This window comes from Capra hircus, chromosome 18, assembly GCF_001704415.2.
Source record: "Capra hircus breed San Clemente chromosome 18, ASM170441v1, whole genome shotgun sequence".
NCBI classification, from domain to species: Eukaryota; Metazoa; Chordata; class Mammalia; order Artiodactyla; family Bovidae; genus Capra; species Capra hircus.
The window spans coordinates 25,532,003-25,553,694 of record NC_030825.1 but is presented as its reverse complement, the minus strand read 5'-3'; the positions used below and the strand labels follow the sequence as shown (position 1 = coordinate 25,553,694).

Sequence of the window (21,692 nt, the reverse complement as noted above, 5' to 3'; positions counted from 1 at the left end):
CTTAAAGACAGTCCTTAAAATCACAAAAAAAGTGAGGATGAAGAGCTATCTTGTTTTTTTTCCATTTTCCCTTTTATTTCTTCTAATCTAGGGTAAAAGTAACAAATTCCTCTGTCTTGCGTTTAGTCTTTTGCACTCGAGCTGGTTGTGTCCCCCAGTCTATCTCTGGGCCTTTTATATGTATGATTTAATCTGGTTAAGTACACAAATGACGTTCTCTTTTTAATTCTGGAAATCTAATGAAAAATAGCTTGTATTCATAGTGAAGTTGTAAAAGTTAATAAAAATCATAGTCATCTATCTTTATAATTATATTAAATTTGATAACACTAGGCCTCTTTTGTTGATTTAGGGCTATATGCATATCCGATTACTGAAATTGAGAAGCCAAACTGGTTTTTACTTAATGCAATTCGGTAGATGGAAAATACTTCTGTGAAGTCCATGAGAGGCGAAATAGTAGAAACGGCCCTAAGGTAACGAGGGAAAAAGAAGCAGCCATTACTTTAGATACCAACGGTGCTTCATGGAACTTGTGTGAATAATTTTTCACTGTGCTCACTGTGGGACTTCTTCACCCGAAGACAGTAAATATAAACCTGCTTTCCATCTCCTGTCCCATCAGACTTCACTTATAGCCCTTTTTCTTTGCTTATGCTATGAATTGACTTGATAATGGGGCCTATAACAACTTCCAGTTCTCCTGACCAAGTTAGTCATTAGGAGTGGCCTGATTTTTCCTTTGTTTTTCACTTTACATTCAGGATACTTTACGTTCACACTCATTTTCCTTCTGCCTCACTGGCAAGTCCTCCTTAGTTCCCTTCGGCAGGTCCTCCGTTGGTACCTGGCTTCTTAATGACAGAATACTCTAGGACTTCGCCCTTGGAGACTCCAGGGAGTCTCATGGCTTTGCCTCCACTTTTGGATATCTGTTAAGTGTTTCACACTTTCAAAAACTAAACTTCTTGTCTTTTCGCCCTAAATCTGCTCCACCTACAGTTTCCCCCGTCTCAGTTGATGAACATCAGTCTTTCCAGTGACCCAGGCCAGAAACCTTGAGGTTATCCTTCATTCCTCGCTCACACCTCTTCTCCATTCCAGTGGAAAGTTCTTTTGGATCTACTGTCAGAATATATTCAGAAAAATACACTTTTCACTTCCACTGCTAACAGCTGTCACCTGACCCAAGCCTTTTCTCTCACCAGGATTATCCTGTTGGTGGACTAACTACTCTCCTTGCTTCTACCCTTGGCCCACGTACAGCCATTGTGTTTGTTTAAAATGTTAATGGACCCAAGAAAATTGAAATCATTTGCTCACATAAAAATTTGTACTCAGATTTCAAAGCAGCAATGTTTATAATAGCCAAAAAGTAGAAACACCCAGTGTCCATCAACTGATGATGAATGGATAGATCAAGGTGGTATGTCTATACAGTGGAATATTATTCGGCCAGAAAAAGGAGGAAGTACTAAATACTGCTGCAACGTGGGTAAACTTTGAAATCAAGCTCAGTGAAAGAAGCTAGATACAGAAGGCCACATATAGTGCGATTCCATTTATAGGTAATAACCAGCAAAACGTATAGAGTACATTAGTGATTGCCAGGAGCTGGGGGATGGAGATGGGGAATGACTGCCTAATAGGTAAAGGGTTTCTTTTTGGTATGATGAAAATATTCTAGAATTAGATAATGGGAGTAGGAAATGGCAACCCACTCCAGTTTTCTTGCCTAGAGAATTCCATGGACAGAGGAGCCTGGCAGGCTACAGTCTGCAGGGTTGCAAAGAGTCAGATATAACTGAGCATGCATGCATGATAGATGCACATGTGAAAATACTAAAAGCCCCCTGAATTGCATTCTTGGAGATGTTAAAATAGTAAATTCTATGTTACATGAATTTCATCTCAGTTCTAAAAAGTTTTGTTCAAAATCTCCTTAAGGTTCTCATTTCTCTGAGCAAAAACCAGAGTGGTTGTACGTCTCCCATTACATCTTTGGCCCCACCTCCTGCTGCTTCCCTCGAACTCACTAAGCCACATCCTGTGATTTCTTCAACAGGCCAGGCATTCTTCCCACTCAGGACATTGAATCTGCTTTGCTGAGATCTTCCCTGAGTTCACTTCCCACCTTCCTTCAAGCCTCTGCTGCACATGCATGAAGTCTAACTTGGCCACCAAATTTATATTGCAAGCCCTTCCCTGCTCTCAGCACTCCTGGTCCGTCATACTCTGCTTTATTTTCCCATGACATTCCTCACCTTTTTTATTCTAATAATCAATTTGTAATGTTTATTGTCTTTCCCCCACAAGAATGTATAAGCTCCACTATAATACTTTTGTAACTATTTGTGGAGTGAATAAGGCACAGAGAGGCTAAGCAGCATGCCCAAGTCACAGAGCTGCCAAATGGAGGGGGCCGTGTGTCAACCCCAGGCAATTTGGCTTCAGAGTCCAGGCTTTTAGTGACATTGCTGGACTGCCAGCATGCTCCCTCCCTAAACTGCTCTGCTCTGTGCGTTTGATTTATGAAGGAAATCCTTTTTTTGTTTTTTCATGGTCAAGTCTGATGATCTGAAGAAGAGAAGAGAGCCCCACATCTGTGCTTTAAGGTAAAGGAGTACTCATACTTGCTGGGTGCCGAGTATGTGCCAGGCAAAGGAGTAAGTGCTTTAAATGTTACATCATGCCATCTTTGTTGGCATTATTGTCTCCTTTTGTAGAGGAGGAAACAGAAAGTAAGTAATTTCTTCAAAGTTATCTAGGGGAAAATGGAGCCGAGATACAGATCCATGTCTGTCTGATTCCATGGCCAAAGTTTCCAGTGATAAAATGGCCATGTTAGTAACCAGGAAAACAATACTGGCGGTACCATCTTTCACATTGTCAGGTTGACATATCTAAAACAAAAGCTCCAGTGTTGACAGAAGTGTAGATATACAATGCTGCAATTTTTCTTGGAAGATAGTTTTGAAAAATGTATCAAAACCCTTAAAATTATGCTTTCTTTTTGTAGTATAATTCCACATACAAGAATTTGTCCTGTGAAAATAAGGATGTGCTCAAAGATTCCATACAAGATTGTTTATCATAAGTGAATAATTACATACAAATTAAATGGCCATCCATCAAGAGTTATACAGATAATGGTACAGAACAAAGTGGAAAACTATACCGTTAAATAAGCAAGCTCCAGGAGTTGCTGATGGACAGGGAATCTTGGTGTGCTGCAGTCCATGGGGTCTCAGAGTCAGACACAACTAAGTGACTGGACTGAACTAATACCATTAAATGTTCAACACATGAGTATAGTAGTTGTTTCATCAATTCCAAGACACTTTTTTTTTTTTTTTTTACATTTTAATCTTTCTGAGACTCAGTATCCCACATAATTACTGTTTTGTCCCAGTTTAATTTACAGCGTTTTTTGAAGTGATTTATAAAATGTGATACTGCTGGCAAAGGCATAGGCTAGAAAAATATAAAGAGAAAGAAGTTAAAAATAGCACACAAGGTGTGATCTCATTTGAAAAAAAGAAACGTTTACCTGTATACCTATGTGTATACAAAGAAAAAGACTTGTAAGAATGGTATGTTTAAATCTGGCTAATAGGATTAAATAGTGGCAGTCTGCACAGATTACTTCTTCTAAAACCTAAAGTATTTGTTAACTGTAACAGTTCACAGTTATTTAGGCCTTTTTTCCTCCATGACCATGCTTTTAGGGCATTGTCTCATTAGTTCACACCACGCCTCTGATAAGCATGTCTTTCCTCTGGGATTAAGTTACATTCTGTACCCAAAAGGTAATAGCCAGATGGTGTGAATGATGGAATTCCTTGTCTTCACAGAAAGGTGACCTTTTTTTTCCCTGTTAGGTTTTATGATTTCTCTCATGAATACTGTTAACAAATGAGAATGATGGCAGAAAATAGCCCTATAATTGTGACACCTTCATGGGATGACCAGAGGAAGAGCTTTCTATGGAATAAATTTGTGGCAGCTGATGTTACCAGTAAAAGAGGGATGAAAGGCTTTGATAATATCAGTTGCATAAACGTTTAAGACTCAAGACTTTGACCACCCACTTTACCTGAAGCCTGGTTTACAGTTTGCTTTGCTGGTCTATTCTGATTTGCAACTCTGCCTGTAAAACTTACATGGCACTTATGGTTGGACTAACAAGTACAATATATTCTGGAACGTTCTGGATTGGGTAGTATACAGTATAAAAATATATTTGGTAATAAAATTTCAGGGGATCAACCTGGAGACTTGATCTTTAGTTATTAACAGCACAATTGCATTTTATGGGGATTTCAGTTATGTACATTTGAATTAAGATGATTGAAACAGTGTTTTCTCTTCATGTACAAAATTTGAACTAGTATAAACCCTTTAAAAATATTTTTAAAAATATTTTCCCCAATTTTATGGAGATAAAATTGACATAAAAATGTTGGTCCATCAAAGTTAACCTAATTTCAGAGTTTAGTGAGTCTTAAATTGTGTTAGAGTTCTATACAGAGCCACTTTAGCTGTAAATGGGAATGTTCAACCATCTTTTCTTTGGTATCATCTTAGTATCAGAACTTATATGAAAAAAGTTTATTATTACACAATTAGCATAGTAGTCACCATTACTGTAGTTTAAAGTTTTTAATCCTCAACAGTGCTACCCACCCAGGTGTTCATTAAATAACAGAGCTAGTGTTAGTGCTGAAAAGCATGTCTAGAAGTCAGTAACTTTGGACTAGAACATTGGTATTCTGCTGTCAAAGGCCAGACCGCTACCATGATAGGGCAATACTATAAATTTAGGAGGAAAAAAATAAGCTGAAACAGTAGAACAAAATATATTACAGTAGAGAGGTCTGCATTTATTTCTCTGGGAATACTAGTCTTAAACTTGGCAAGTTTAAAGTGAAGAACATTCTCAAGAATGGCTCTTAAATTAACCAAAACCTGCAGGAAAAAATATTTATGTCATAGATCGAAATGGAGCCCCCATCATGGTGTAACAAGTTATTTTTTGTTTACATTCCTAGGAAAATTCTGTTTGAACATTTCCGGTCTTGGATTTCAGACATTTCCAAGATTGACCTGGAGTCAACCATTGACATGTCCTGTGCTAAATACGAATTCTCAGGTAAGAGAGATAAAACCTTGTTGTCGCTGAGATTTAAAGGCTTTAACTAAACGATTATGGGAAGACAGTGTCAGTGTTGCAAAATCCTAGACTATGTATCCCTTCATAGTGTTAGGATATTCTTAGTGAGGATGGTCTGACCCAGCTCAGATAGAGAAATGTCCATCTTGGAAGGTATAAGGCAGGGTTCTCTTTGGGAGTGTGATGAGAGCTATGACTGTTGTAACCAAGCAAAGTTAGCGTTCCCACTTCACACAGAGCCAAACTTTCTTTCTTTCTTTTTGGTCGTGTTGGGTCTTTATTGCTGTGCCTGGGCTTTCTCTAGTTGCTGTAGGTGGGGGCTACTGTCTAGTTTTGATGTGTGGGCTTCGCATTTGGTGGCTTCTCGTGTTGCAGTACACAGGCCCTAGAGCATGAGGGCTTAGTTGCTCCATAGCATGTGGGATCTTCCTGGACCAGGGATTGACCCATGTCCCCAGCATTAGCAGGTGGATTCTTAACGACTGGACCACCAGGGAAGTCCCATAAAGCCAAACTCTTGACAGTAGTCTTTGCAGCAAAATAAGAACGCCAAGCAAGGAGAATGGGCAGCTAACACTCAAAAAAAAAAAAAAAAAGTGAACTTCCTAGTAGCTTTCAGGGAAGGATTTTTAAAGACAAGGCAGAGGGTTTTCAGATGCATAATGGCTCATGGACCTTCTGATTGGTTGGTGGTGAGGTAGCAGTGATAATGTCAGGAATCTCAGTCATCGACCTTCTGGTTCCAGCCAGTCTGGGGGCTCCGTGTTGCTTGTGGTCAGCCTGATGTTACCATCCTCCACCTCATCCTGGTGGTGAGGGGGTTGTCTTAGTTTCTGAAGAATAGCTCAGAAATGTGCATCAAATTCTTGTCTCTGCCCCTTCAGGAGGAATTAGGAGTCCTGTGACTGTTGTGTCCTAATCATTAACTGTTTGAGCCTGCTCTTTGGAACTTGGGGATGCCTAGGAGACAAGCCTTTTTTTTTCCATAAGCAAGAAATGGAGGACACAGAAGGGCTTTTGTGTCCAGGAAGGCCCTGCAGGATCCTGCTCCATTTCAGTATTTTCAGAAAAATGCTAATAATGCATATACACATAAACTTTGCATATGGTATCAGGAAATTCAAAGGTGATATTGTAAACTCACTCTTATACTTCCTAGGAAACAAGTGTCCCCTCAGTGCCTTTTTTTTCTTTTGAAGGTAATAAATGAACATATTCTTTTTTTTTTTTGAATTTCTGTTGGAGTATATATGTCATTTACAATGTTGTGTTACTTTCAGCTATATAGCAAAGTGTATGATTTATACATATACATATATCCACTCTGTTTTTTAGATTCTTCTCCCTTATAGGCCATTACAGAGCATTGAGTAGAGTTCCTGGTTCTTTATAGTAGGTCTTTTATTAGTTATCTGTTCTATATATGTAGTGTGTATATGTCAGTCCCAATCACCCAGTTTATCCCTCTCTGAATATATTCTTAAGGATAAAAAGTCAAACAATATACCGTGTCAAGCAGTATAGAGTGTAATCCACGATAGTCCCCCCTCACTTTCTCCTTGTCCTCACATGTCCACTGTCACCAGTTGGGGATGCATCCTTCCAGCTCCCTTTCTGAGCATGTACATGTCCTTTTGAAAGCATGTTTGATTTTCAGCTGGAAGGATAAGTGTTTTGGGTTGTTTTGTTTTTACTGAATAAAATTTTGATTTGGGTTTACTCTCATACATTGTCCTGGAGAAGTACAAATTGGTAACAACATTTTGAGGATAACTTAGACATATAGTCATGTCACATCCCTTTTTTTAAAACAATTATTTATCTGGCTGTGCTAGGTCTTAGTAGTGGCATGTGGGATCTAGTTCTCTGACCAGGGATCAAACCTGGTCTCCCTGCATTGGGAGTACGGAGTCTTAGCCGCTGGACCACCAGGGAAGTTTCTCATATGCCCCTTTTTTCGGGGTTCGGGGAGTAATTTGAAGTAGTTTCAAACAGATAAATGGTGAGAATAATACAAATGAATTTTTTCTGTTTTACTTAAGAATAGGTTGCCTTTAGGATTCTCTGTGACCCCCTGAATACTTCAGTAACTCCTGCAACAAGGACCTTCTCCTACATGATAGTAATGAACAATCAGAATCAGGAATTAGGTTTGATATGTCACTCCCATCTAATCCACAGGCTCCATTCAGGTTCTGTGGTTTGGTCCTTTATTAGCAAAAGGGTCCTGTCCAGGGCTGTGCATAGCATTTAGTTCTCCTGTCGTCTTAGTCTCCTTAAGTCTACAACTGTCCCTGTTCCCTTGACTTTTATGATCCTGATGCTTCTCACAGTTTACAGATGAGTTACATCGTAAAACTCCCCTCCGTTTGGGTGTGTCTGCTGATTCCTCATGTGTGCTTCTTTCTGCATCTTATCATGCAGTAGATAGTGTGTCATGTTACCAGTGCTTAATAAGTGATTACTTAATTAAGGTGGTGGCTGACATCAGGTTTTTCCACTGTAAACTTGTCCTTGTCTTTAAGGTAATAAGTATTTTGTAGGGAGACACTTTATGTAAATATCCCATTTCTTATTAAAATTTGATTCACTTGTTTTAGCATCCATTGATTTTTTTTCTTAATATATTTTATTGACGTATATCTGACAGTGTTTCAAGTGCACAGCAAGGTGATTCAGTTACACATACATAATTTTTGAAATTATTTCCCATTATAGCTTATTACAAGATATTTATTGACTGTAGTTACCTGTGCTATGGGCTTCCCTTGTGGCCCCACTAGTAAAGAATCTACCTGTAATGTGAGAGACCTGGGTTCAGTCCCTGGGCTGGGAAGATCCCCTGGAGAAGGGAAAGGCTACTCAGTCCAGTATTTTGGCTTGAAGAATTCCATGAACTGTATAGTCCATGGGGTCGCAAAGAGTTGGGCATGACTGAGTGACTTTCACTTCGCTTCCCTGCTAGATATAGTAAACCTTTGTTGTTTGTTGCATATCTGTTTTTTTTAAATTAGGAATAGAGCATTCTGTTCATACTAAGTCAAAAAAGTAGAATCAAAATGTCATACATTTTTTAGTTAGGCAAAAATTCATAAGTTTTTAAAAATATATTTATTATACATATATATATATACACAAAAGCTTTTCTATTATGCTTGATAAAGGCTTGAGAAAGAACATTAAAAAAAAAGGTGGAGAAACTGGAAAACATAAACTAAATGAAATGGCAGCACTGAATATGAAATAGAAAAAGTGAAACAAAACTAGATAAAAGTGAAAGATCATCATATAGTTCAGTTGTTTTTAAACGTGGCTGCTCATTAGAAATATACCTGGAGCTCTGGAGAAAAAAAGCAATGCCTGGTCATTTGTATTTTTCAAAAAATTCCAAGATAAGTCTGACATACATCTGGATTTTAAAAAGTGACTATAGGTTTTTCTATTAAATCATAGTGGTACAGAGTTCTGTTATTTTTCTGTTGATCAATCATGATACAGTGGTATCAAGTGAGTAATAGTTACATAATCACAATAGTAAAAGATGCTTTTCAGTTTTCACAATCAATAGCCAGATAGAAAAATGAAAGATAATTACAGTTGCAGGCCATAAAGGGAACATGATTAACCTAACAGTATAAAATAATTAGATATGGTCTGGGGAGTCAAGCAGAGTAATGTGGTAAGCGGAAATGCATACATGCACCTGTTTTCATCCTCCCTTACCATTTCTTAATTGTTTTGGGTTTATTTTCTGTAGATCTTTTCCTTCTTTTGTGTTTCTTGCCTAGAGAAGTTCCTTTAGCATTTGTTGTAAAGCTGGTTTGGTGGTGCTGAATTCTCTTAACTTTTGCTTGTCTGTAAAGCTGTTGATTTCTCCATCAAATCTGATTGAGAGACTTGCTGGGCAGAGTATTCTTGGTTGTAGGTTCTTCCCTTTCATCACTTGAAATATATCCTGCCATCCCCTTCTGGTTTGTAACGTTTCTGTTGAGAAATCACCTGACAGCCTGATGGAAGTTCCCTTGTATGTTGTTTGTTGTTTTTCCCTTGTTGCTTTTAATATTTTGTCTCTGTCTTTAAGTTTTGTCAGTTTGATCACTGTGTCTCAGTGTGTTCCTCCTTGAGTTTATCCTGCCTGGGACTCCATGCTTCCTGGACTTGGTTGACTGTTTCCTTTCTGATGTTAGGGAAGGTTTCAGCTATTACCTCTTCAAATATTTTCTTAGGTCCTCTCTCTCTTAGGTCCTCCCTCTCTCTTCTCCTTCTGGGGCCTCTATAATTCGAATGTAGGTGCATTTAATGTTGTCCCAGAGGTCTCTTAGGCTGTCTTCATTTCTTTTCATCCTTTTTTCTATATTCTGCTCTGTGGCAGTGATTTCCACCATTCTGTCCTCCAGGTCATTTATCCGTTCTTTTGCCTCAGTTATTCTGCTATTGATTCCTTCTAGTGTATTATTCATCTCTGTTTGTTTGTTCTTTATTTCTTCTAGGTCTTTGGCAGACATTTCTTGCATCTTCTCCATTGTTTTCCTGAGATCCTGGAATGTCTTCACTATCATTATTCTGAATTCTTTTTCTGGCAGGTTGACTATCTCCTGCCAGAAAAAACATTTAGTTGTTTTTGTAGTGTTTTATCTTCTCCCTTCATCTGGGACATAACTTTCTGCTTTTTCATCCTGATAACTTTCTGTAATGTGGTTTTTGTTCTAGCTGTGGGATTGTGGTTCTTCTTGCTTCTTCTGTCTGCTCTCTGATGGAGGAGGCTAAGAGGCTTGTATAAGCCTCTTGATGGGAGGGACTGGGAAAAACTGGGTCTTGGCTCTGATGGGCAGGGCCTTGCTCCATAAAGCTGTAATCCAATTATCTGCTGATGGGTGGGGTTTCCCTCTCTGTTTGGCCTGAGGCAGCACTGCTGGGGGGTCTGCAGGCTCTATGGTGGGCTTAATGGTGACCTCCAAGAGGGCTTATGCCAAGGGGGACCTTCCCAGACTGCTACTGCCAGTAGCATCCCTGTGGTGAGCCCCTGCCAACCCACGCCTCCACAGGAGACCCTTCAACACCAGCAGGTAGCTTTGGTTCAGTCTCCTGTGGGGCCCCTGCTCCTTTTCCCTGGGTCCTGGTGTGTGCACGGTTTTGTTTAAGACTAGTGTCTGTTTCCCCCAGTCCTGGGGAAATACTATAATTAAATCCCACTGGCCTTCCAGGTCAGAGTCCCTGGGGATTCCCAGTCCCTTTGTCAGATCTCCAGGCTGAGAAGCCTGATGTGGGGTTCCGAAGCTTCACAACAGTGAGAGAGCTTCTTTAGTATTATTTTTCTTCAGTTTGTGGGCCACCCATCCTCTGGGTATGGGATTTGATTTTATTGTGATCGCACCCCCTCCTATCATATCACTGTGGCTTCTTCTTTTGACATGGGGTATTGTGTTTTGGTGGGTCCAGCTTCCTCCTATCAATGGTTGTTCAACAGCTAGTTGCAGTTTTGGTGCTCTCGCAGGAGGGGATGAGCGCATGTCCTTCTTGCACCATCTTGAACTGGAAGCCCGCTATTTTTATTACATTATTACTGTGCAGGTTGCCAGATGGTGGTTTTTCTAATAAAATAATTTCTTTTCTATTATTAGTTGTTATTCTTTTGTAAATAAAACATTGCCATCTCCCCAGTTATTTACTCATTTAAAAAAATTTATATTTATTTGGCTGCATCTGATCTTAGTTGCGGCATGTGGAACCTTTTGTTACAGCACTTGGGCTCAGGAGTTTCAGTGTGTGGAGACCTCAGGGAATGTGGGATCCTCATTCCCTGACCAAGGGTTGAACCAACATCCCATGCATTGCAAGATGGATTCTTAACCACTGGGCCACCGGGAAAGTCCCTACCCATTTATTTATGTCAGTGTGAATTTAAAAGTTACTATCTATGTAATGGTTCCTGTCATTATGTTGATGCCCATATTGTCCTCGATTTGATCAAGGGGACCTTTGTGTCCTTCTAACATGTCCTTATGTCACTCAACGAAACGTAGGTTGCTCGCTGTGCACAGCAAAGCCAATCTGCTGGCTCCGGGTCGTGGTAAGGAAAAGTACAGCGTTTATTCCAGGGCACCAGACAAGGGCACAGGTGGCTTGTCCACAGAACACCCAAGCTCCCCGATGGAGTTTAGTGGAGGGTTTTTAAAGGCAGAGTGGGGTGAGAGGGCCCCAGGGTGTGTCGTCAGCTTGCGCACAGTTCTCTGATTGGTGCAAGGTGGAGTAACAAGATGAGATCACAGGTTGGCATCTTCTGTCTAAAGGTGCCAGCCAATCTGGGGGCTACATGTTCATGGTCAGCTTTTCTCATCTGGTTGGGGGTAGGGGGTTGTCTGTATACAAACAGCTTAGGAATGTGAGTCAGACTTACCTTTACCTTTGAGACAGCTGGGAGCCCTTGTGACTGATGCCTTCAGTTACAGCTGCTCTCCTGTCTGCCTGCCCTGTCTTTGTTTCTGTGTTCTGTGTTTCTCAGTCCTGCTGGGCCTGCTGTTCGCTGCACGTGGGGGAGCATAGGCAGGTCGCAGTTTATTTCCAGAGCCCCTTTTTCCAATGAGCAATAAGCAGGGGATACCAAGAGGTGGGTTGCTGGGAAGGCCACTATGTGGGTTTGCTCAGTTTCATACATCATCCTTATTGTATCTTACTTTCTAGCAAAACACAATTTTCCAAGTTTATCTTAATTTTCCTGTGTCTTGATCTGGAGCTGGCAGTTCTTCCAAAGAACGTGGGTTCTTTCATATATATAATTTATATATATATATTGTGTGTATGTATATTTATATATATTATACATATATATATATGAAAGAATGAATTCACATTGATTCCTCCAGTTTCATTTCCATACTATAGGGTTCATTCTATATTTCTTTTTCCAAATTTATAAATCTGTTCTTCACTTTTGAGAAATCTGTTTTCCATTAATTTCAATATGCTTCTGTATTAAAATAGTCCCTCCGTGTGGAAGGATCTCACTTCACCAATAGCACCCATTACCCTCACCCACCTTGCATGGATGCCTGCCTTGTTCAGTCATACCTAATGGCTTTTAGAAGTTTAGCTCAAGAAATGGTACTGTATAACTCAGAGAACCCTACTCAGTGCTCTGTGGTGACTTAAATGGGAAGGAAATTCAAAAAAGAGAAGGTATATGTATATATATAGCTGATTCACTTTGCTGTACAGCAGAAATGAATACAACATTGTAAAACATCTATATTGTTGTTGTTGTTGTTCAGTCGCTAAGTCAACTGAACAAAGTGTCCAGCTCTTTGCGACCCCAAGGACTGCAGCATGCCAGGCTTCCCTGTCCTTCACTGTCTCCCAGAATTTTCTCAAACTCATGTCTGTTGAGTCGGTGATGCCATCCAACCATCTCAGCCTCTGCCGCCTTCCTCTCCTTTTGCCCTCAATCTTTCCCAGCAAGAGTGTCTTTTCCAGTGAGTCGGCTCTTCTCATCAGGTAGCAAAAGTACAAGAGCTTCAGCATCAGTCCTTCCAGTGAATATTCAGGGTTGATCTCCTTCAGAATGGACTGGTTGGATCTCCTTGTAGTCCAAGGGACTCTCGAGTCTTCTTTAGCACCACATTTCAAAAGCATCAATTCTTCGGCACTCAGCCTTCTTTATGGCCCAGCTCTCACATCCATACATGACTACAGGAAAAACCATGGCTTTGACTCGATGGACCTTTGTGGTAAAGTAATGTCTCTGCTTTTTAATATGATTATTTTATCATAGCTTTTCTTCCAGGGAACCAGCGTCTTTTAATTTTGTGGCTGCAGTCACCGACCGCAGTGATTTTGAAGCCCAAGAAAATAAAACCTGTCACTTGTTTCCATTGTTTCCCCATCTATTTGCCATGAAGCGACTGGATGCCATGATCTTAGTTTTTTGAATGTTGAGTTTTAAGCCAGCTTTTTCACTCTCCTCTTTCACCTTCATCAAGAGGCTCTTTAGTTCTTCTTCGCTTTCTTCCGTAAGGGTGGTGTCATCTGCATGTCTGAGGTTATTGATATTTCTCCTAGCAATCTTGATTCCAGCTTGTGCTTCATCCAGCCTGGCATTTCACATGATATACTCTGCGTATAAGTTAAATAAGCAGGGTGACAGTATACAGTCTTGATGAACTCCTTTCCCTATTGGGAAGCAGTCCATTGTTCCATGTCCGGATCTAATTTTTGCTTGTTGTCATGCATACAGGTTTTTCAGGAGACAGGGCAGGTGATCTGATATTCCCATCTCTTTCAGAATTTTCCATGGTTTCTTGTAATCCACATAGTAAAAGGCTTTAGCATAGTCAATGAAGCAGAAGTATATGTTTTTTTGGAATTCCCTTGCTTTTTCTGTGATCCAGTAGGTGTTGGCAGTTTGATCTCTGGTTCCTCTGCCTTTTCTAAATCCATCTTGTACAACTGAAAGTTCTTGGTTCATGTACTGCTAAAGCCTAGCTTGAAGGATTTTGAACTTTTTTTTAAAATTTATTTTGTTTTTTAATTGATGGATAATTGCTTTACAAAATTTTGTTGTTTTCTGTCAAACATAAACATGAATCAGCCATAGGTATACATATGTCCTCTCCCTCTTGAACCTCCTTCCCACTGCCCTCCCCATCCCACCCCTCTAGGTTGATATAGAGCCCGTTTAAGTTCCCTGAGACATACAGCAAATTCCCATTGGCTATTTTACATATGGTACAAGTTTCCATGTTACTTTTGCCATACATCTCACCCTCTCTCCTTCCCTCTCCCCATGTCCATAAGTCTGTTCTCTATTTCTTCATTGCTGCCTTGCAAATAAATTCATCAGTATCATCTTTCTAGATTCCATATATATTTGTTGCTGCTACTGCTACTGCTGCTAAGTCGCTTCAGTCGTGTCCAACTCTGTGCGACCCCAGAGACGGCAGCCCACCAGGCTCCCCCGTCCCTGGGATTCTCCAGGCAAGAACACTGGAGTGGGTTGCCATTTCCTTCTCCAATGCAGGAAAGTGAAAAGTGAAAGAGCAGTTGCTCAGTCGTGTCCGACTCCTAGCAACCCCATAGACTGCAGCCTACCAGGCTCCTCCATCCATGGGATTTTCCAGGCAAGAGTACTGGAGTGGGTTGCCATTGCCTTCTCCGATATATTTGTTAGTATGTGATATTTATCTTTCTCTTTCTGACATACTTCACTCTGTATAATAGGATCTAGGTTCATCCACCTCATTAGAACTGACTCAGATATGTTCCTTTTTATGGCTGAGTAATATTCCGCTGTATATATGTACCCCAGCTTCTTTATCCATTCATCTGTTTATGGACATCTAGGTTGCTTCCATGTTCTAACTATTGTTAATAGTGCTGCAGTGAACCTTGGGGTACATGTATCTCTTTCAGTTTTGGTATCCTCAGGGTGTATGCCTAGGAGTGGGATTGCTCGGTCATATGGTGGTTTTATTCCTAGTTTTTTAAGGAATCTCTATACCGTATTCCACTGTGGCTGTATATTCCCACCAGCAGTGCAAGAGGGTTCCCTTTTCTCCACACCCTCTCCAGCATTTATTGTTTGTAGACTTTTTGATGATGGCCATTCTGACAGGTGTGAGGTGATATCTCATTGTAGTTTGGTTTGCATTTCTCTAATGAGCGATGTTGAGCATCTTTTCATGTGTTTGTTAGCCATTTGGGATTTTGAGCATAATCTTGCTGGCATGTTTATTGAGTGCAGTTATATGATTATCTGAACATTCTTTGGCATTGCCTTTCTTTGGGATTGGAATGAAAACTGACCTTTTTCTAGTCTTGTGGGCACTGCTGAGTTTTCCAAATTTACTGGCATGTTGAGCACAATGTTGAGTCATCTTGTAGGATTTGAAATAGCTCAGCTGAAATTCCATCACCTCTACTAGGTTTGTCTGTAGTAATACTTCCTGAGGCCCACATTACTTCATACTCTAGAGTGACTGGCTCTAGGTGAGTGACCGCACCATCACGGTTATCTGGGTCATTAAGACCATTTTTATACAGTTCTTCTGTGTATTCTTGCCACCTCTTCTTAATATCTTCTGCTTCTCTTAGGTCCATACCATTTCTGTCCTTTATTGTGTCCATCTTCACATGAAATGTTCCCTTGGTATCTCCAATTTTCTTGAAGAAATCTCTATAGTCTTTCCCATTTTATTGCTTTCCTCTATTTCTTTGAATTGTTCACTTAAGAAGTCTTTCTTATTTCTCCTTGCTGTTCTCTAGATCTCTGCGTTCAGTTTGGTATATCTTTCCCTTTCTCCTTTGTCTTTTACTTCTTTTCTTTCTTAGTAAGGCCTCCTCAGACAGCCACTTTGCCATCTTGCATTTCCTTTTTTGGGGGATGGTTTTGGTCACCACCTCCTATACAGTGTTAAGCACCTCTGTCCTTAGTTCTTCAAGCACTCTACCAGATCTAATGCCTTGAATCTAATTTGTCACCTCTACTGTATAATCATCAGTTCAGTTCAGTTACTCAGACGTGTCCAACTCTTTGCGACCCCATGGACTGCAGCACGCCAGGCCTCCTTGTCCACACCAACTCCCAGAGTTTACTTAAACTCATGTCCATTGAGTTGGTGATGCTATCCAACCATCTTATCCTCTGTCGTCCCCTTCTCCTCCTGCCTTCAATCTTTCCCAGCATCAGGGTGTTTTCAGATGAGTCAGCTCTTCAAATCAGGTGACCCCAGGTATTGGAGTTTCAGCTTCAGTATCATTCCTTCCAATGAACATTCAGGACTGATTTCCTTTAGGATAGACTGGTTGGATCTCCTTGCAGTCCAGAGGAGCCAGAGGTCAAATTGCCAACATTTGCTAGATCATGGAAAAAGCAAGAGAGTTCCAGAAAAACATCTATTTCTGCTTTATTGACTATGCCAAAGCCTTTGACTGTGTGGATCACAAGAAACTGAAAAATTCTGAAAGAGGTCAGAATACCAGACCACCTGATCTGCCTCTTGAGAAATCTGTAAGCAGGTCAGGAAGCAATAGTTAGAACTGGACATGGAACAACAGACTGGTTCCAGATAAGAAAAGGAGTACATCAAGGCTATATATTGTCACCCTGCTTATTTAACTTACATGCAGAGTGCATCATGAGAAATGCTGGGCTGGAAGAAGCACAAGGTGGAATCAAGATTGCCGGGAGAAATATCAGTAACCTCAGATATGCAGATAACACCACCCTTATGGCAGAAAGTGAAGAGGAACTAAAGAGCCTCTTGATGAAAGTGAAAGAGGAGAGTGAAAAAGTTGGCTTAAAGCTCAACATTCAGAAAACGAAGATCATGGCATCTGGTCCCATCACTTCATGGCAAATAGATGGGGAAACAGTGGCAGACTTCATTTTTGGGGGCTCCAAAATCATTGCAGTTGGTGACTGCAGCCATGAAATTAAAAGACTGTTACTCCTTGTAAGGAAAGTTATGACCAACTTAGACAGCATGTTAAAAAGCAGAGACATTACTTTGCCAACAAAGGTCCGTCTAGTCAAGACTGTGGTTTTTCCAGTAGTCATATATGGATGTGAGAGTTGTATAATCATAAGGGATTTGATTTTGGTCATATCTGAAGGGCCTAGTGATTTTCCATACTTTCTTCAATTTGAACCTGAATTTTTCAGTAAGGAGCTGATGATCTGAGCCACAGTCAGCTCCTGGTCTTGTTTTTCCTGACTATATAGAACTTCTCCATCTTCTCTGCAAAGAATATAATCAGTCTGATTTCGGTATTGGCCATCTGGTGATGTCCATGTGTAGAGTTGTCTCTTGTGTTGTTGGAAGAGGGTTTTTGCTATGACCATGTATTCTCTTGGCAAAACTGTTAGCTTTTGCCCTGCCTCACTTTGTACTCTAGGCCAAACTTTCCTGTTGCTCCAGATATCTCTTTACTTTCCACTTTTGCATTCCAGTCCCCTATGATGAAAAGGACATCTTTTGTGTGTGGATGTATGTGTTCTAGAAGGTTTTATAGGTCTTCATAGAATCGTTCAGCTTCTTCAGCATTAGTGGTTGGCGTGTAGACTTGGATTAATGTGATGTTGCATGGTTTGCCTTGGAAGAGATGACAGGCATTTATAGTGATATGGAAAAGACATTTGCCATATAATTTTTAAAAAAAAGTCAACAAAAGAACCACTGTAGGATACTGTTTTTAAAAGGCAAATACATGTATGTTGGGAAAATACTGGAGGTGACCATCCCTGAGTCTGTGTGGTGGTCTGTGTTTTTAGAGTTTTCTACATTGACAGTTTTATTTCTGTAATTATGAAAGAGGGGAAATGGTGTTGTAGAGCTGGAGGAGCTGCCGTTACAGAGGACCAGCAGATGGACTGATAATAAGCGCAGAGGCAGGCGGCTGTTCATTGCCCATGCGGGGACATCATGGTGTGCGCTCATCTGTTACAGATGCCCTGCTCTGTCACGATGATGAGCTGGAAGGGCGCCGGATCGCCTTCATTCTTTACCTGGTTCCTCCCTGGGATGCGAGCTTGGGGGGCACCCTGGACCTGTTCAGCGTTGACGGTAAGACAGAAGCATGCACTTCAACACCAGCAGACACTTCCGAGCTCTTAGACGCAATGTCTGTTCTCGTCAGAGGAGATGGAAGCCATCTGTTACCCTAACAACCACAGGGGGATCGAATGCCTGACAGCCACCTCTCTGGGTTGTGCTTGAAATAATCGGTCCTCCAGAGATAAACTGGGGTTGATTTAAGATGAGCAACAGTCAAACCCTGGTTCTGAATGCTGGCCATGGGAGTGTAGAGCACATGTACAGCCACCCTTGGTTATGAATCTCCAGGACCAGTCCATCTGCCAGGAGGTCAGGGTCCTTTTTTGTTTGTTTTTAATGACTGACACCAGAACTTGACTCCAGAAATCGTTCAGAACTTTTTCCAGCTTTCATCAGTAATGCATGGTGGAGTAAGAACAGACGTCGCCTAGCGGAACTGTGTTAAGAGAAACAGATGGAAGGGGGTGGCATTTGGGAATCTGAAGGGGACATCTAGCTACCCTTAGAAATTTGCGAATTGTCGAGGTGGAAACAAGGCAGCCTGGAAGTGGTTAATGATGATGAAGCTCGTTTATGGATGTGTTTTCTCCCGGCGCAGAACACTTTCAGCCGAAGCAGATTGTCAAGTCCCTTATCCCTTCGTGGAACACCCTGGTTTTCTTTGAAGTGTCTCCAGTATCCTTTCACCAGGTAAAGACTGTAAGCCACAAATACATTGACTGCCAAGGAGCATGCTTTTCAGTCTCCCAGTGTCTAAATGTGGCAGCTTCCGGGTGGTTTCCACACCTGGTGTGAAGGGTCCTGAAATCAGTGAGCCATGGCTAGTAATCTTCCCCCCTCGTCTTTATGTTGATGTGCTGCTGGTCTTGTCCTCTCAGGTGTCTGAGGTCTTGTCTGAAGAAAAGTCACGTTTGTCCATCAGCGGCTGGTTTCATGGTCCTTCTCTGACCAGGCCTCCCACCTACTTTGAGCCTCTCATAGCTCGGAGCCCTCACATCCCACAAGATGTAAGGATAAATTCTTGTTGCTGGGATTCTCATCTTAGAAGCTGTGGCGTATCATTTGCTTTTCTCTTTTTTATTTATTTGGCTGCACTGGGTCTTCATTGCAGTGGGACCTAGTACCCTGACCAGGAATTGTACCCAGGCCCCCTGAATTGGGAGTATGGAGTCTTATTTTACTGGTATGACATGGTGGCAGAACAAAAGCAGAGGGAATTATTAACTTAGCCTTCACATCTGCTGCTCCTTTCCAGCATGAAATTTTGTATGATTGGATCAACCCTACTTATCTTGACATGGAATACCAAGCTCAAATTCAAGAAGAATTTGAGGAAAGCTCTGAAATTCTCCTAAAAGAATTCCTTCAGGTAGGCCAGCAAATCCTGTCTGATAATACCATGTCTGGCACATAGCCTTGCTTCTTGGGTGGTGAACAGGCATCACTCAGAGAGCTTTTAGTCTTTGTTTTGTTCCTGGTTAGAATTTTATATCATCCTTTTCGAATGGTGAAATGATACTAGCTAACATTGGTACCAGTTGCATGTTAGTAGGCTGAGTCTCTTGGGTGTTTATTCCCCAGTTCTCTATACTCTTAGTCACACACACACACACTCTGTCTCACTCACACATTTGTATACTGTGGGGGAGTGGTATGTAGTTCCCACCCTATTCATTTTGATGACTGGTGCTATTACTTTTAAATAATAGATTACTAATTAACAAATTAGTAATACATGTTTGAGAATGACGAGGTGGCAGCTTACAGTGGAAAGAGACCTAGGTTAGAAGTCAGAAGACTGTATTCACGTCTTGACTCTGATTTTACTGACCTCAGCAAATATCTAAAGGTCTCAGCTTGTATTTCATCATCAGTTAAACTGGGATAATACCTGCCTTGCCTATCCTGAAGAGCTGTCCTGAGGGCTGAATGAGATCATGCAGACAGGTGTGGTGCTTCCCAGGTGACCCTGGGTCCCATGGAATCACAGTCCCAAGAGTTGTCCCTCCATTAAAAAAAGGTTGAGACACACTACATCCTGCCTCTTGGAATTATATAGCAGATAATAGCATATTAAGGAATTTGAGAAGTATTATAGTAAATGAACTTTTTAAATCCTATTTAATTCAACTTACCTAAACCATGCTTTAGGATCCTCTTTCCTGTTTCACAACTGATAGGATTACTGTTTGTAGAGCACTCCTTAGAAAACTGCATTTAAACAAGTACTTACAAAAGCCTCTTATGGAGAATATTTAGATTAATTAGTTTCCTGTACTATACTGAACTTTTTAAATTTAGAATGCTGATTAAATGAAGGGAATGAATAGAGGCCTAAAGAATCTGTATTATTACATAGACATTTTCATTAAAACAGTGTATCAGTTATAAAGTATAGTATATTAATTTAATTAGTTATAACTATATTAATGCAGTTTTTCTCCTCACATGAATTAAAGAATCTGCATTAGGATCCTTGTTTTATAAATGCAGGAATCCTAGAGGTCTAGCAGTTTGACATAAGACATACAGGTACATAAGGTAGTGGCCCAAATTGACACTCAGGTCTCTTGGCTAAAGCATCCTGCTCTGGCTTCACCCTGTCAGGACTGGGGGATCTGATGTGAAAGGGATGAAGAAGGTCACCTGGCCCTGTTGGGAATGGGCCAGAATGATTCTGCAGAGCTGCTGTAGCTGCAGCAACCAGTATGGGATCTAGAAAGTTCTGCTAAATGCTGCTTCATTTTCTCATTCTCCAGCCTGAGAAATTTGCAGAGGTGTGTGAGGCTTTGGAGAGAGGACGTGTGGAATGGAGCAGCCGAGGTCCCCCTAACAAAAGGTAGAACTCGTTTAGGACATTTGCTTCTGCATTTAGCATCTACCTGGTCTGTCTATGAGGCTCACCTCCAATTATAGGACATTTGCCCTAATGTTTTGTTCTCAGGCACATCCAGTAAGAGACCCTAACAGAATCTGTTTTTTTAAGTGTTATATGTCTTTTATACCTCAGATTTTTAAACATTTATTTATTGGCTTTGCTGGGTCTTTGTTGCTACACTCAGGTTTTCTCTAGTGGTGGCGAGCGGGGGCTACTTTCTAGTTGTGGCATGACGGTGTCTCACTGCGGTGGTTTCTCTTGTTGCAGAGCACATGCTCTAGAGCATACAGGCTTCAGTAGTTGCTCCACAGCATGTGGGATCTTCCCAGACCAGGGATCGAACCAGTGTCCCCTGCACTGCAAGGTGGATTCTTAGACAGTGGACCACCAGGGAAGTCTAGAATCTCACTGTGTAACAAATTAGGATTGAGTAAGCTATGCCAAGGTTCGGGAAGAGAGGTACAAAGCTAATGATCAGCTCTCATCCCGTGAGTGATGTTCCATCCATGTAATGTGATGCACACCTTGATGAGCACCTTGCGTTGCTGCCCTACAGGTTTTACGAGAAGGCTGAGGAAAGCCAGCTTCCTGACATCCTGAGGGACTGCATGGCACTGTTCCGCTCCGAGGCGATGTTCCTGCTGCTCTCCAACTTCACAGGCCTGAAGCTTCACTTTCTGGCACCTTCAGAAGATGAGCCTGAGGACAAAAAGGAGCGAGATGGAGCCTCTGCTGCTGAGAACACTGAAGAAGGGACTAGTCACAGCTCTTCTGAGCCAGAGAACAGTCGGGGGGCCACCAGCGACAGCAGTCTACAGAGCAATGGACCGACAGACCCAGAGGAAGATGAAGCAAAGAAAGGTGAGCTGCTGTTATGTTCTGTCCTTATTTTACCATTAGGTATTCACAATTCAGTGGTTTATTCATTCAACAGGTATTTCTTAAGCACTTACTATGCGCTAGGCCCTGCTTCTGGACTTGGGAGAAGCAGACAGACAAGGTCTCAGCTCTCCCTGAGCCCATATATTCTAGTAGGGGAGAGGCCAGAGATTAAACGATACACAAACAACAAGATGTCAAATGAGGATAGTTG

At 41.2% G+C, this 21,692-nt stretch overlaps 1 protein-coding gene across 3 annotated transcripts in view; it reads left to right on the top strand.

Moving 5' to 3' along the window:
• OGFOD1 (2-oxoglutarate and iron dependent oxygenase domain containing 1) overlaps positions 1–21,692 on the top strand; it is a 32,926-nt gene that overhangs the window by 8,779 nt on the left and 2,455 nt on the right. The window contains exons 3-10 of one of the 3 annotated variants that reach the window (XM_005691996.3): positions 2,569–2,615; positions 5,052–5,152; positions 17,614–17,730; positions 18,320–18,411; positions 18,600–18,728; positions 18,977–19,090; positions 20,481–20,560; positions 21,156–21,460. In XM_005691996.3, the coding sequence (XP_005692053.1) occupies positions 2,569–2,615; positions 5,052–5,152; positions 17,614–17,730; positions 18,320–18,411; positions 18,600–18,728; positions 18,977–19,090; positions 20,481–20,560; positions 21,156–21,460 (985 nt within the window). The remainder of the gene's footprint in view (positions 1–2,568; positions 2,616–5,051; positions 5,153–17,613; positions 17,731–18,319; positions 18,412–18,599; positions 18,729–18,976; positions 19,091–20,480; positions 20,561–21,155; positions 21,461–21,692) is intronic. The other 2 variants (XM_018062009.1, XM_018062010.1) reach the window with 2 other exon arrangements.